This window comes from Lutra lutra, chromosome 14 (genome assembly GCF_902655055.1).
Source record: "Lutra lutra chromosome 14, mLutLut1.2, whole genome shotgun sequence".
In the NCBI taxonomy this organism is placed as follows: domain Eukaryota; kingdom Metazoa; phylum Chordata; class Mammalia; order Carnivora; family Mustelidae; genus Lutra; species Lutra lutra.
Window position 1 is genome coordinate 53,057,003 of NC_062291.1, and position 16,682 is coordinate 53,073,684.

The following is a 16,682-nucleotide window of genomic DNA, read 5'->3' on the forward strand; positions in this document are numbered from 1 at the left end:
TGTCTTTGAATTGCTTAGTATGAAATACTTAGGTTTTCCCATCTTTTTAAAAATTGGGTGTGATAAATATTGAGTCCAGAGGAAGGAATACTTGGTGACCATTGCATGCCTTACTTTATGCTGTGTCCTAGATTCATGGCCTTGCCTGGAGTGTCTCATTCATCCTGTAAATTCTCTCAGCATCCAGGACCTCTGCTGGGTAGTACAGGATTACCAGGTACTATTCGACTGCTGTGGGTCTGCAGGATTGACACTTAAACCTTATATTTTTACAGTCCTTTACAGCTGATAATTTAAAAAACACTTATCATCTCATTTAATCTTCTATATGCTCATTATATTAACACACAAATATAGAAAGAAAAGACTAGTGATTAAGGTAACATTAATCTCCGTTTTCATAAGAAGAAAATGAAGCCAAGGGAGCTTAAGTGACTTGCCCTGACTAAAAACCAGGTTCTCTTCCTAGGTCCAGTGTCCCTTCCTCTAAACCACAGCTACCTATAAAATGAGGACTTTTTCAAATCATGTGCCTAGTCTCCTCTGGTATTTGAATGTTTATGTCACTAAATTTTTATATTGCATTTGCCCCATTTGAATTTCATATCTTTTTTTGGTAGGTCTTTTTTCCCTAACTTTTCTATAATCACTCCTAACTTAGAATCATCTACATTCAGATTTGATGGAATATTCTTAGTTTCTGCATGTCAGTCATTTGTCCACTGCACATCCTGAAGGATTTAATCTGACCTCCCAAAATAACAGTTGTGGTTTTGTCATGATGTTTTAAAGTATCCACAGCCCTGATGATGGGAGTGATGGGAGTAAATGCAGTTTTTCCTTATAGTCTGTACCTATTTTAGTTACATTCTCTGTTCTTCCAGTATAAATGGAACTTGGCTGCAGCCAACTGTTGAAATTGCAGTAAAGAAAATACAGCTAGTTTTTTCTGCCTCCCAAAAGAGGGGGGAAAAACAAGTATTGTTAGTCTGTCTTTTTAGCATAATGTACTTAAGGCACTTTAAAATATTTATTTAGCTAGTTGCACAGTCTTTCATAGACTAATCTTGTCCCTCTACCTAACGCTATTTATCTGTACTTCCTTTTAGGTATATTGACTTAATTTCTCTCTTTTTTTCTAACATTCCCATTTATTTTTCACATCCATATCTTTTAGTATTTTCCCTTGCAGTCTTTATTACTGGCAGAGTCTTGAGCATGTAGGGCTAATTTTTTGACCACAAGTAGCACTCCTTCCTTCAGCTGGAGTTTTTGTCATTTAATACTTTATTAATAAATTTGGTGTGTTGCTCTATAATTGTTTCCTGTGGATAAGTCTCTATTCCCTGTTGTGATTTTAATTAGTAGTCCTAGATTGCAGGGATTATGCCTAACATATCTTTGGAAAGATCCCTCCAAGAAGAAGCCAGACAAAGAATACACAGAATATGTCTTAGAGTGCGTACAAATATTCAGCTTTTCAGCCAGTATTTATTTAAACGCTTACCATTTTTGTCATCTGTTCTGCTAGTGAAGCACAATCAAGCCATGGGCCACCTGGGCTTACACACTAGTAGGAGGTTAACCAGTCAATTCGACAGTGTGATGTGGGACTTGAGAGAGTAAGTTGAGTTGTTATGTATGTATGTGGTATATGTATATCAAAGAATCTCTTCAACAACATCAAGGTGTCTGGGAAGGTAGCCTTTGATATTGTTGGATAACTGAAGGACAAACAAGGGTTGACCAGATTTAGCAAGGGTGGGGAGGGGTAAGGAAGTTGGGACAGGATGCGCTTTTGAAAGAAAGAAGACCCATCTTTCTAGCTAGAGGGTAAAAATGTTCATTAGGGCAACAGCGTAGAGTTCAGGGGAAAGGCTATAGACGTGATGGGGATCTGGAAAGGGCTTATTAAGTGTTTGAGCATCAACCTAAGAGCAGGTGTTTTTAAGCTGGGGAACAGCATGATCCAATTTGTAGTTAGAGAGTCCTCTGGTTGTGCTATGGGGAATGGTTGTACAGATAAGAGCCATAGCTAAGAATTCATTGAAGTAATGGAGAGTAGAGATAATAGTAATCTCAACCTGGGCAGGTTAAGTGGAAGGATTCAAGAGACATTTAGTAGAGAGAGTCCTTGAGAATTATTGATTACAGGGGAGAGGTGCATTATGAGAAAAAGAGACATGGCTGAGGGTGATTGGAGGACTTTCAGTTCTGTTCCCTTCTCATACCTCCATCACTGATTTTAGGTAGTCATAGATTTTGAGCTGTCATATCCATGGCTATAAAATAAATACATTTGGGCCCAGGGGAATGCTTTAAATTTTACTATTTTCTAAAATCTCTGTAAGAAGACTTTTATAGAAGATAATTTTATGTTAGAGATATTCTATATAAAAAGATTAACTAGCATACTGAGGTACATAAAATAATTTACAAAAATGAAAAAGCCATCTCATTTAATATCCCAGGGGAAATGTAAAGTTCTAACCCCATTTTTATACATTATGCTATTAAACATCAGTTCATTGATAATATATTAGCCAAAGACAGAATGCAGACTTTCCAGTATAGAATTATCCCTACCCAGCCTTAACTGAAATAAAAATCTAGACATAAAATATAAGTAATGAAAATGTTTGTTAGGTATACGGATAGATCCAAGTAGTTGCAAGAGTTATCAAGAGCCATTTGTGGTTCCCTGGAAGAGTCTGGATCAATGATCAAATGAAACAAGTTACTGCTTTGGGATTAGGCTTCTTTGGTAGGAATTCACCAGTGGCAGCTCCCTCCTTGATACCATATAGACAGTTATTTGCCTCTCTCCCTTCACCCATTCTTCTCTCCCTTTGTTCTTTATTTTCTTTCAAGTTAACATGTTTCTTACCCAACCTCTCTTGAAATCCTGGACTTAAGAAGTTCCCTTGAGAAATGTAAATGATATGGAACTGGTACCTTTGTTTTGGTCTTGGTTTTACCAAAAGCAGGTCTGTGATTATGAACTTGCCACTTTTCAGGATCTTGGTTTCTACATTTGTAAAATGAGAAGGCTGAAGTAGATTCATGATAAGGGGAATCCTAGCTATGATTCTTTTATCTGCCTCCCCTCCCCCAGTCCTGCTTATCCAATTGCTTCCAGGCCTTTGTTTATTTGAGGGCCCCACTGGTACTTGAGATTTGTTATCAGAGCTGCCCTCTCACGTTGAGGCTTCTATGGTTTGTTCCAGCCCCACCACCAGAACCAGAGGACTGAGAAGTGAGTTACTGGAAAGCATTCCCAGGTGTGGTGGTTGCTGAAGAGGGAAAAGGAGAAACCACTGAACATTTTACTACAGATCCTTCAGGGACATTAGGCACAGATTTCCTTACAAAGGCTGTGTTTCTCTCTCCCACCCCTAAGTCCACCATCTGCAGTCTGGGTTATGGCAATGCGCCCCCTACACCTGTCTTCAGGTCCTACTCTAGCATATTCCTCACTCCTTCCATTTCTAAGGAAAGCCTTCCTAATATCCATCCTCGAGCTCATTTCCTCAGGAATGCTGATTAATCCCACTTACTATCAATCACCAATCACATTTAAGCTCCCCCCTTGGACCTCTGTTAAGTGTTATTCTTTAAAAATATATTTTAAATGGGTTCAGATGCAAAATAGGAAAATACCAATTTATAATAGTATATACAGAAGTGTATTCCATTGCTTGAAACAGGGTGACTTTTCACATATTGATCTGTTTTTTCTCTGAGATGAAAGATCTGAAAGTACCTTCATCTATAAAGTCATTTAACCAAACTTGTTTTCTGTGCTCATTGTGAGTGCTTGACTTATTGAAGCTGATCCTAGCTTAGAAATTGGCATGTATGCTTTTGCAAAATGGTTCTTATAAGGACTATAAAAATGTGGTCCTTGAAAGCTGTTTGAGAAAATGTATTGCTCCTGCTGTGATATTAGCAATGGTATTTTTTAAATGTTATGTTCCCTCTACATAAGATTAACTGTAAATTAGATATTTTTTAAAAGATGTCTTTCTCTACTCTTTTGATGTATTCAAATTCGAAATAGATCTTGGAACACCTGTTTGGTTGCTGGACCAATGGTTGTTGGGTTTGTTGGTTTACCACTAGAACCATCTCCACAATCTATCCCTCTGATAATAAGGATAGTGACTACTTTCAATAGGAGATAAAACAAATACTTTGCATTAATCCTCCACCCCAACCCCAGTACTGTCAGTTCCCCAGCCCCCACCACTCTCACTTCTGCAGAAGCAGAATTATGTAATTACAACACCTTTTCCTCTAATACATAAATTAAAACCACCCTTTACTGATTCCCTTTGGGATGTTTAACTTTTGTTTTACTGGTGGAGACCACACTGATTTGCCTGCCACCCTAGGATTACTTGATTGCAGTCTTCTAAGAAGCAAAGAACCAGGTCTAATTTAATGTTTAGCAAAATAGAGGTTGTGGTAGAAATTTGTAAGTTTTTGGAATGCAGTAGAATAGGATTGAATGACGTTAAGGAATCCTTTAATGCATGCCTTTGAATAAATCTTTAGCAGTGAATGGTCTCTTGTAGATCTCAAAGCCACTAGAAAGAGAACTGGGGTGTTTGTTTTTAACCTTGCAAATAGTAATAAATCTTTACTTTTCTACTGATACTCCCACCCACCAACCCCCCACTCCCCGCCACAACGCTCCTGCTTGCTTACGGTCGTCAACAACCCCCACCCCACAGTAGCAAGTTCGTTAGTGATTTTTGCAAAAGGTGAAAATCAAGGAATGTCTTCGTCCGCCGCTGCGTGCAGGTGGGACTGGCTTGGGGAAGACGCAGCTGAGTAGACACTTTCGCAGGGTGACTCATTATCAACACTGACCATTGCTTTTAAACCCACCAGGGAAAATGTACCAGACATTGTTATGATGAAAACAACCGGGAGGGGTGGTGAAGAGAAGAACCGAGATAAAATTTGGCCAAGGCCACGTGTCGCACTGAAGCCACCGCAGCAAGGCGAGCGGAGAGGCCAAAGCACCTGCGAGGCGTGCGGGCAGGCGGGCGTGGCCTGCGGGCGTGGCGCCGGGGGCGTGGCCGGAGGCGTGGCCGGCCGGCGGCCCCGGCGGTTGAAAAGGGGTGGAGTTGCCCTTGGAGGCGGCACCGGCCCTGGGCCCCGAGGCCCGCCGCGCCCTATCGGGCCCGAGCCGAGTGGCCCCGCGGAGCCGGCGCGCTCCCGCCTGCAGGGGGAGGGCGGACGGGGCGCGGGGACCGGCCAGGCCGCGGCGGGCGCTGTTTCTCTTTCACTTTCCTTCCCTCTGAGGCCGGCGCGCTGGCGGGCGAGGAGCGGTGGTGGCGGCGGCGGCGGCTGCCGCGGGGTAGGTACCGGGAGGGCTGAAGAGGCGGCCAAGGGGCCCAGGCCGCCCCCGCGCTCCCCGCGCAAGTTTGCGCCCGGGGCGGGAGCGGCATCTCCAGGCACCTGCCGCTGCCGGCCTTGCCTGAAGCCGGGAGATCCCCTCGGGGCCGGGGATAGGGGTGGCTAGTGGGGCTCCGGGGGCTTCAGAGCCGCGTCCTGCCCTCGGGCGCGGAGAGGGCGGCGGGCTGCCGGCCCTCGGGGAGGCGGCGCGTCCTCCCCCGCGTAGCCCCGGCGGGGCCGGAGCGTCACGTCCTCCCGGCCCGGGCCCGCGCACCTGCCGGGCGGGCGGGTCGGACTAGTGCTCAGACCGCCCAGGGCCGTGGCGCCGGGTCCCGCCGGAGGACGCGGAAAAGTTCCGTGTCGCCCCGTCACTGCAAGTACTTGCTTCCTTTAACTGTCTTGGTGACAGGGCTCTGTGGCTTACTCTCTTCATACCTCCCGAGGTCGGGACCATGTATTTCCTCTTTCAGAAGACTCTCAGCTCTGGAGCTTCCTGGCAAACCTGTGGAAAAGGCAGGGCCGTTAGTCCCTATGTATAGCGGAGAAGCTGAGACCCGGACACGGGTATTAAATGCCTTACTGAAGGTCATACAGGGCTAAGGACCAGAACCCAGACCCCCCTTGGCTGTTATTTATGCTCCCTTTATGTTACACCCTGGCCATAACTTTCCTGAGCGGGTGGGATGGTACCACGCAGAACCTATTCCGTGCACATTCTTAATGGCGATGTGTCCGTGGAATGATGCCTTTTGCCTCCCCGCTTGCTTTGTAATTATGAGTTAACAGCTAAGATAGGAGAAAATTTCCCGTTTATAGGATTAACTTAGGAAATCAATACCTTGTTTTCTCAGAGAACACATTTGTTTGTGAGAAACCTTTTAAACTTTATTTTTCCTTTAACAACCCCATCTACCAGCCAAGAAGGCTAAATATTTCTGGGGAAAAAATGATGACTTTTAGCTTTTACTGTGTGCTAGCTTTATGTATATGGTCTCATTTAATCCTCACTACTCTTAGGGAGCTGGCACTCTTATTTTTATTTTACAGTTTAAACAAACAGATTTAGAGAGTATAAGTAACGTTGCCCAGGTTATACATTTACTAAATGTGATTAGTTTCTATCAAAGGTTGTGTAGTCTAATAGAGGACCTAAAGAATGAATGTAACTATGAATCAAAAGGAAAATGTTACAAAAGAGAAGGATTAAACTTGAGAGTACACTGAGGGTAACTTTGGAGAAGGGTTTCAAAGGATGTAGGTAGGATTTAGACAAAATAAGGGAGGGCTTGTTGGGCACAGGGTATATTGCCCATGCAGAATGGACTGTGAGAGAGTGATCCTTTCAATTTGCCTAAAGAAAAGTGTTGAAGGGTATGCTAACATCCACCTGTGGAAGGTCTTGTATGGAAAGCTAAGGAATTTAAATGTCTTTCTGTTTGTAAAAAGGAGACATTGGCAGTCTCTGAGAAGAAGACCCAAATGTGATGGAATAAAATAAAGCTGGTAGAATGTAAGATGGACTGCAGGTGGAGAAGTAAGCTTAAGTAGGGTGGCTATGGTTGGAATGGAAAAAGACATCAATTTGATTTCCCTGACTAGATGTACAAAATGGAAATAGGAAGCATATTGGTAGGGAGGACAGTGACTTCAGTTTTGAATCTTATAACTTGTATTGGTAAGAACTCCTAATAAAGCAGTCGAGCAGATGGCTAAAATGCATTACTGAAGAGGTAAAGATACCAAAACTGGAGTTAACCGTCTTGGGTGTCATTTTTTTAGAGGTGATAGTGAAGGCTCCAGGATTTGATATATCTGTCATCCTGAATTAAATCAAAGCAGGTTTACAAATTAATGTGATAGTAAGAGACCTGTTCTGTTCACCCATTCACCCAATTGGGAGCATGTAACACTTGCCGCTAATGTTATTAATATAGTATGAGGAATTTGACACTTTTTTCTCTTATCTTTTTAAAATTACTGTGGAAACAGATATGGGAAAGCCGAATCACCAAAAGGAGTGATGACCAGCGATCTCGTGATAAATCTGGATGTTAGTTCTCATGCCTCAGGACATCCAGTTGGGAACTCCACACCAGCTCCTGGGATCAAACTTCATCCACTTACTACCCCTCTTTGCCTGAACTACTAAAGCCTAGCTAACCACGAATGGCTACCCAAAGGAAACACTTGGTGAAAGATTTCAATCCTTACATCACCTGCTACATCTGTAAAGGGTACCTGATCAAGCCAACTACAGTGACGGAATGCCTCCATACCTGTGAGTAGTCTTGTATGTCCTTTACCCATCAGAAGTTACGGGTTACATTTGTTCTCTTAAAACTACCAGATTTATTTTTAATATCTAGATTTTCACTTTCAAAACTATGAGTATTCCAAGAATCATTAACTTTGAGTTTATTTTCAGGATTAAATTTGTCATTGGGATACCAGTGGCATGAAATTTTTCTTGTAATTTTTTCTTATTTCTTATGTAATAGTTGACTTTTATCTAATCTTAATGTTCTAAAAATCATAAACATGTTGTTATTGGTTATAGTTTTTTAAAAATTGAACTATTTTAGGTTTTTGATTTTTAAAAAAAGTATATCACAGACACACACTCACTCTCTCTCTCTGAAATAATAAAATCTTTAAGAAATAAACCAAGCCTAAATAGATTTTGGGAAAAAATTATTAAAAAGTATATTGAAGGACTTGATCTGCTCTCAGGTTTTGCTTGGGTATGCGTACTTCAGTTCATTGGCTTTTTTAATGTCCCTTTACTGAGGTATGGTTGACATACAAAAAAACGGTACACATTTAATGTATACAAGTTGATGAGTTTAGGGATAAGTATAGACCCATGAAAACATCACCACATCTGTGCCACAAACCTGTCCGTTGCCCCCAAAAGTTTTCTCCCAGCTCTTACTATTATATTTTTGTGATTAAAATTTACCCTCTTAGCCAATTTTAAGCATACAACACAGTAATGTTAACTATAGGCTATTCTGTGCAGTGGATCTCTAGGACTTACTCATCTGTTTAACTGACATTCTGTACCCTTTGACCAAAAACCCTGCAGCCTCTGCACCACCTGAGATCTTGTTAGAAATGCACATTATCAGGCCCCGTTCCAGAATTACTGAATCAGAAACTCTGGGAGTAGGCCCAGCAATCTGTGTTCAGTAAGCCCTCTAGGTGATTCTGAAGCATGATCAACTTTGAAAATCTCTGTTCTAATATGATCATATCTGTGGAACTCTTACCAAGTTTCTTTATCACCTAGCCTATCAGTAGAAGACAGTGTGGTAGATCAGTGGTGGTGAGGTCCATGTGTGTGTACTTTGGAAAACCTTTCCAAGTGATGGTGATATGTATTACCTTTGGTTATTACCGGCCTATGCTATTCAATTAACAACTATGAATGGTCTTGAAATATTAATTTACTGTTGTCCTATGTTATTATTTAACCTGAACATTTGCCAGTTCAATATGATCAAACAAATATTTATCGAATACGTCCTGTGTGCCAGGCACCATCCATTCCAGAAAGAATACAACTGTGAACAAAATAGAGTAAAAAAATCTATGCTCTTGTGAAGTTTAACTTTCTAGTGGAATTTAACATTCTAATGTTTATTATGAAACTGATAATAAACATGTGCCATGTTAGATAGTGATGAATGCTATAAAGGGAACAAGGAAGGGCTGTAGGTAGGACAGATGGGGTTATTTTACAGGGTTGATGTCTTTGATAAGATGACATTTGAACACAAACCTGAAGGAACTGAGCTCTGTGGATATATGGGAAGAGCATTCTAGACAGAGGGAAAAGCCAGTATAAATAAGGCTTTGAGGCAGGGAGGTTTATACAACAGCAGTCACTGCAGGTCTCCTGAAAGATTATAGAGTCTTCAACCAGAGTAAAGAGGTGTGAGACTGGAGCCTGGGAAGAGTGATTGGATTGTGGATGTATTTTGGAGGAAGAGCCAGTGGATGTGGCTACTCTAGGACAAGGACTTTCTGTTACACTTCCATGTTTCCTGCTATACCAAGCATGGTACCAAGACATGGTCCCAGTCTGTTTTGTTTTGTTCCTTCTAATATTTGTGCATTTTTTTCACATTTGGATTTCTCTAGCAAAAACTATCAACTCTGGAAAAGGAGAATAAAGCCCAGATTCTCCCAATTTCTGCCTTTCTTACACAGATTTTATATCTGTTTTTCTGAAAGAAAATTTTCTCTGGGGCATAATGAAATCTCAATTTAAATGTCACTTTTTGGGAAGAAAACAAAAGATTCCAGAAGTATAAACAGGTTATAAGCAAGGGCAATGTTTATGTTTGCAATAGCAGTTTAAAGTCTAAAGGGGTAAATGACAGTTTAATTGCACAAGTCATTCTAGCCTGAAAAACTCCTTGGCTGTCATCAGGCCCCTTTACTGAGAGAAAATGTACATAGCTGAAGTGGAATTAAAAAACAGTGGTGAATCATAAATGTGACCTTTATCATCAGCAGGAATACAGAATAGAGTAAATGATGATGAAGTAAGGTACTCAACCCAGTGTCTGTGGAGACCTGACAGTCCTGTAGTACTCATCTTAATGCACTTTCTTGTCCCTCAATTTCTGGGTATTATTTTGTTTGTATTTATGTTGGGGCTTGTAAGCAAAAACTATCCTATTTGCAAAGTATCCTCTTATTTGTAATGATAAACAGTACTGCAAAGCAGTGTTCCTCAGTCATTGGTTGGGTCTTTGATTTTACCCAGTTATCTTATGTATAATGTGGGTCATATTTAATGATCCTGCGATTTGAGAGAGTAGGGAATAGAAAAGTCAGATGGCCAAATGGGAGAGGAGGAAAGTGAGAAATGTTAAGTGACATTATAGTACACTATAATGTTTTTTATCTTGATTTAGGCAAATAAAAAGAATATCTCATTAAAATAACTTTGTACAAATACTATGATTTTGTGAGCCTTTCTCCCATTGAGAAATTCTGGAGCTAACCTTGCCTGGCTTCCCCATCGATGTAGAAATAAGGGCCAACAGGACCAGCAGGATGACTGACTACAGTAGGCCTTGAAGATGTTAGCTCCACAGCTGCACGGAAGAGAAAGGGCCAGTTAGAAGGATGGGAGAGGCAGAGATGGCAGGGCAGACTGTGTTCCAGGTTCCTGGCAAAGAGTTGCAAAAAAACAAAACAAAACAAAAAAACTCTTATAAAAGCCCCATTTTAAGTATGCTCATATCTCACCTGTTAACACCACTTCTCTTCAGCAGGCCAAGGACACTTGATAAAAAGAAGAAATTTTAAAACAAGGCAGAAATTAAAACAGAAACGAGTCATAGCTTTGAATGGTCACTTCATGCTAGATGAATTAAAATCCACATTAACTGTGGTTATAGATCTATGAGATAACTTTAACCCAAGTAAAAAAATACCCTAAGAAAATAAACATGTCTACCCAAATAATAGATAATTATTGAATTACTTAAAATAATTAGTTGTCAGGCACTTTGCTAGCCACTGGGGCAGAGTGGTAAAAAAGACAAATTCAGAACTTAAAATCTATCAAGAAAAACTCATAAGCCAAGAAGAAATTTCTACATGTGTATTTGGATCTTTTTCTTTTCTATGTGAGGTCATCGACTGTGGGACTTAAGCTGAATGTGCTGATGTCTCCCAGATCTTTATGTTTGGCATAGACCTTCCTTCAGAGTTTCAGAATCCTACTCGATATGCACTTGGATGTCCTAAAGCCACCTGGGGCTCCGCATGTCGAAAAATGAATGAATGGGGTGCCGACACTGAGTTATCCCCCCAGGAAATAAGCTCCACACTTGACTCTGTTTATCCTCCTTAACAAAATGGGGACCAAGTCCTGTCTGGCTTCTCTCTTTAATATCCCTCAAATCAGTCCCTTCACTTACACCCCCTGTTACTGTTCTCTCAGACCCTCATTACTTCTCACCAGTCACTGCAGCCCACTTCACCTGTGTCAATGCGTGATAAGTAGCTCCTGTCTTCATCACTCACTCTTCAACCACCCCAGAATTTCCTAGAGATATCCTAGTGCTCTCAGGAGAAATTAAAGCTACTTTGCTATGCCCACCTCTTCCTCCCTCACCACCTACTTCACACACATGTACATACTTGGCTCAGCTGTGTGTTCTCCTTGGAATGCACTTAGCCCATATGCCCAGCTAGCCGTTACCCATCCTTTAAAACTCCTCTCCTCCAAGATATGCCACAGGCAGATTTGGTGTATCTTTGGTACCTGGTACTTGAGTGCTTAATAATGATTAAATGAATAAATAGATGACCGATTTGTTGATTATTTTACTGTTTTTCCTTTTAAAGATTCACATGCAGTAATAAGTAGCTTGAAAGGCATGTAGGCAATGTCAGTTAGGATTTACATATTTTGAAAAACTGTCTTCTACAGTATAGGTGGAAGCCATGTAGGTCTTTGGGAGAGATGTTGGACTGGAGACCAGAGATTGGCAGTTCTAGAGTAAGGGATGCTCTGTCTCTTGTACTAGGATCCTCAGAAAGTTTTTGAGGTTACTTAGAGTATATTTGCTTGTGGTTGTATAGGTTGTTGGCTTAAAATGAAAGACTTTTCACTTAACTTAGAAACAAAGGAGATTTGTTCCAGGAGCAAAAATGTGAAGAATACAGTGCAGTGGTTCTTAACTCTTTTGTGGTTAGAGAACTCCTTAAGAGTCCTGATTCTTTCCTCAGGAAAAAAAAAAAAAAAAAGAGGGTTATACACATAGAAATCTGTGAAATGGGAAAGGAAAGCTTTCTTCTTTGTGCCCTTTCAGAGACTATGGTGGTAATCCCTTCACTAGGTACAAATTCTTTGGAAAAACATTGTTGTACTTAGTTTTTAACTTATGCATAGAAGACAGATTAATTGATAATTAAGCATAGTTGATGTGACAGTTAAGGGACTTGGTGATTTTATGTGATAATTAGTAAACATGAAGGAACAATTAATCAGAAGATGATAAAATTTAAGTATGACCAACCGTTTATTGTTTTGGAAAACATGTTATAAATGCATAAGTATTTTAAGGTACAGAGATCTCTTGATGTGTAGATATTCAATGTTTAAAACCTTGGGCTACTACATACACTTGCTATTCAAAGTGCGGGCTCCAGGCTAGTGGCTTCCACCAGCAGCAACATTATCTGGGAACTTGTTAAAAGTGCAAATTCTTGAGCCTTGCCGTATACCTGCTGAATCAAAGTCTCTGCAGGCAAGGCTAGAAATCCGTGTAATAAGAAGCTCTTCAGGTGATTCTGTGGTGTACAAGTTTGAAAAGCACAGCTCGTGACCATTTATAATACTAGCATACTTCAGTCAGGCAGTTTATAATCAGACAGTAATTAAATCATACTGTAATTAAAATAAATGCTAATAAAAGGTAAACTAATAGCTGTTATTTATTGAATGTTGTGTTTGTGGTCATGAGCTTTACATTTATTATCTTATTTAATCTTCCCAAGAACCTTCTAGTTAGGTGGGATTATTTAATCATTCAACACCTACATTGCCCTAGTCATTCTAGCCCGTGGAAACAGGGCAATAAACAAGATCTGCCTAATCTTTGCCCTCCTGGAACTTGTGGTCTAATAGAAGAGGCAGACATTAAGCAGGTAAACAGTATCATTTCAGATGTTATGCGTATCAAATGCTGAGAAAAAAATAAAACAGAGGAAGGTCTTTCTTGGGAGTTACCATTTGAGCAGAGACCAAAATAATAGGAAATAGCAAGTTGTGAGAAGGCTTGAAAGAAGAGCATTTCAAATTTTATTCCAGTATTTTTCACAGAGACAGGACACAGAAAGTTCAAGTAACAAAGCTAGTGAATGCTGGAGCTGGATTCTGAATCCTGGACATCTGACTGGCATATCTTCATAACTAGTTATGACATTTTCCTAATTTTATTTTTTCTTCTTTCTGCTTGGTTTTGACTTTTGAAATTTCTTCAAGTAAACATATATATATATATATATATATATATATATATGTATATATGTATATATATACACACACACACACACATATACACATATGTGTGTGTGTGTGTGTATATATATATATATATATATATATATATAGGCTTTATATGTATATAAAAAGCCTCTTCCTGCTATGTTTGCATGACAGGATACTTGTCTTATGTACCCAATCATGATATGAATTTATTAATTCTGAATAAATAGCCATTATAATGGAGTTAGAAATTGAACTTTCCAATAATGTATTCTTTATAAAATTCAATTTTAGGGCCAAGACTTGTTTTTAGAATAAAAACCAAAGGCCTAATTAGCAATTACATTTAAATTCTCAATAGGTAGCAAATATAATGTTTTCAGGATTGTATTAGAAATGAGGCCATTGGTATACTGTTAGATCTTTCAAACAATATTTTGGCAGAAACTAGTCACTCATTCATGAAAGTGATTATAGCATTCATTTTGATGATTCTTTTTAAGTAAGAGTAATTATAGGTCTTAAACAGTCTAGGTGTCATCTGTTATTAACAATAATGCTAAAGACTGTATTAAATTTATGGTTCTTTTAGCTTTTGAAACTGCATTAGATAGTAAAGAATGTTTAAACAGTTGAGCAAAATATCATAGTGGACACTCAAAGCCAAAACTTGGGGCTAACAAATTAAAAAATGAAATTGTCTTATATTGGCTTCTGAGAATAAATTATATCTAGGTCATAATCATTTGGAACCAATACCACTGATAAGAGTGAGAAAAAATATCTACCCTAAAATATGTAATTATTAAGAATTAGAAGTCACAGTTAGTGCACAGGTATGTTTAAGAGTCTAGCACAGGGGCTTCTGGGTGACTCATTTGATTAAGCATTCAACTCTTGATTTTGGCTTAGGTCACTATCTCAGGGTCATAAGATCAAGCTATGCACATTGGGCTCCATGCTGAGTGTGGAGCCCACTTAAGATTCTCTCTCCCTCTCTCCCTTTGCCCCCCAAACCGCTGACAGCATTCTTTCTCTATGCCTATATAAATAGAGTTTGTTTAAAAAAAAAAAAAAGTCTGACACATGTTCGAATGTAAACAATATGAATACAGTTCAAATATGTAGAAAAGACAAAAGATAATTTCTCTTTGGATACTTTGAAGACTTTTTATAACTGTTGATGTTTTATAACATACTGGTTTTTACCAGACTACTATATTATATCAAAAACTTAAAAACCAGTGGACAAAGCTTTGTTCTCTCAGAATGCTCAACCGCTGAATTTCTTTACTCAGTTAGCAGAAAATTATTGTATTTTAGAAAACTAAAACTTTTAAATTTATGTTGAATTAACTTTTTTAAATTGTCAGAAAGATTGCTAGTAAACTCAGAGAAAATCTCTTCCCTTACCTAAGTTGAAAATGTAGGCTGATCTCTGACTTGACCACAATAGGATACTATAGGCCCTAGAATCCTGCCTCCCTCTATAATTCCTAACCCCATGTCCTTGTTTATTCCATAAATATTTACTGAGCACCTTCTCCTCCAGGTACTATACTAGGCACCCAGGACACATGAGGCAGCACAGAAGGCAATAGCGAAATCATAGTGTATCGTGGAAGGTGCTAAATGCTGTAAAAAAAAGGAGAGTCAAGCTGGGTAAAGGGAATTGGGCTGTCAGTGAGATGTTACAATTTAAAATAAGCCTATGTTCAGGGTAGACCTCATTAAATGACATTTGAACAGACTGAAGGAGGCGAAGGAGTTAGCTAATCACAGGTCTGAGGGGAGAATATTTCAGGTAGAGAAACAGCAAGAGCAAAGGCTCTAAGGAGGCACGTGCCTGTCAGGCTGCAAAGTGGCCAGGAGCCCACTGTGGCCGGACAGTGAGGAACAAAGCAGAATTGGGAAAGCTAATGGGGTGATGTGGGCCCCAGGCACAGTGCACAGTTTTTGTGGGGCCATCTTAAGGATTTTGGCTTTTACTCTGAGAGAAATGAAGACCCAATTCAGCAGGGTTTTGAGTGGAGGAATGACATGATCTGACTTAAATTTAAAAGGATCATTCAGACGACCATTGAAAATGGACCTGTTAGGAATAATTACAGTAAGCCAAGCAGGAGGTAGTGATGGCTTACACAACGTGGTGGTGGTGGTGGGAAAAGTGGTCAGATTCTGGTTCTATTTTGTAGGTAGAGTTGTATTTGCCAATGAACTGTCATTAAGAAAAAGGAATCAGGGGCCTGGGTGGTTCAGTGGGTTAAGACTCTGCCTTCGGCTCAGGTTATGATCCCAGAGTCCTGGGATCAAGTCCCGCATAGGGCTCTCTGCTCAGCAGGGAGTTTGCTTCCCCCTCTCTCTCTGCCTGCCTCTCTGCCTACTTGTGATATCTCTCTGTCAAATAAATTTTTAAAAAAAGGAATCAAGGATATCTTCCAAGATTTTTGGCCTCAGGAATTTGAAGGATAAAGATATCATCAAATCATACAGGAAAAACTGAGGATGGAAGATCAGGTAGCTATTTTTTGGCAATTGAATGTCAACTGTGAGACATCCAAACAGAGATACCAAGTTGGGAGGTGGACACATGCGTCTGGAGTTTATGAGCATATGGTTTGTCAACAATGGAAGCACCAAGGGAATGAGTGTAGATTGAGAAGTTGAAAGACTGACCCTGGGGCCTTAAGAAGGAGAGGAAGAGGCATGAGTTAGGAGAAAAACTGCTTATCCTGTCAAGGAGGAGAAGTCAACTAGATCGGCTGTGTTGAGTAGGGGGCACTGAGACTAGACCTCTAGGTTTAACTACATGGAGGTCACAGATAATCAATGGAGTGGTCAGGAACGAAAGTCTGGATAGGTGTGAGAGGATGGAAATTTCTTAATTTCCTGGTTTTGATAATTGTACTATAATTATACAAGTATTTAACCTTAAGGTAAAGAAGGTGAAAAAATTGGCAAGAGCGGTGCTAGGGAGTGAGTGAATGAGTGTATTTCACTCTGAAATGGAGTGATAGCTCACAAGGGAAGTAGGGTCAACAGAATTTTTTTAGTTTTTGGTTTTTAAGATGGAAACATATTTTTGAATTTTGAATATTGTTGGGAATCTCAGCAAAAGACTAAGTGAAAGGGGAGAAGCACTGGAGCCATGTTCTTGGGTCACTGGGAGGGGTCTAGTGCACAGGCTGAGACTGGCTTTAGATAGGCACAGGAATGTTTTAGAGATAGGCAAGAGCAGAGAGTATAGATGCTAGTAAGTAAA

General features: G+C 40.0%; 1 protein-coding gene across 4 annotated transcripts in view; it reads left to right on the forward strand.

Moving 5' to 3' along the window:
* PCGF5 (polycomb group ring finger 5) overlaps positions 1–16,682 on the forward strand; it is a 129,281-nt gene that overhangs the window by 55,265 nt on the left and 57,334 nt on the right. For 2 of the 4 annotated variants that reach the window (XM_047701440.1, XM_047701441.1), the window contains exons 1-2: positions 5,136–5,368; positions 7,396–7,684. In XM_047701440.1, the coding sequence (XP_047557396.1) occupies positions 7,573–7,684 (112 nt within the window). In that variant the 5' untranslated portion in view covers positions 5,136–5,368; positions 7,396–7,572. Of the gene's footprint in view, positions 1–5,135; positions 5,369–7,395; positions 7,685–16,682 lie in introns of those variants that run through there. The other 2 variants (XM_047701438.1, XM_047701439.1) reach the window with 2 other exon arrangements.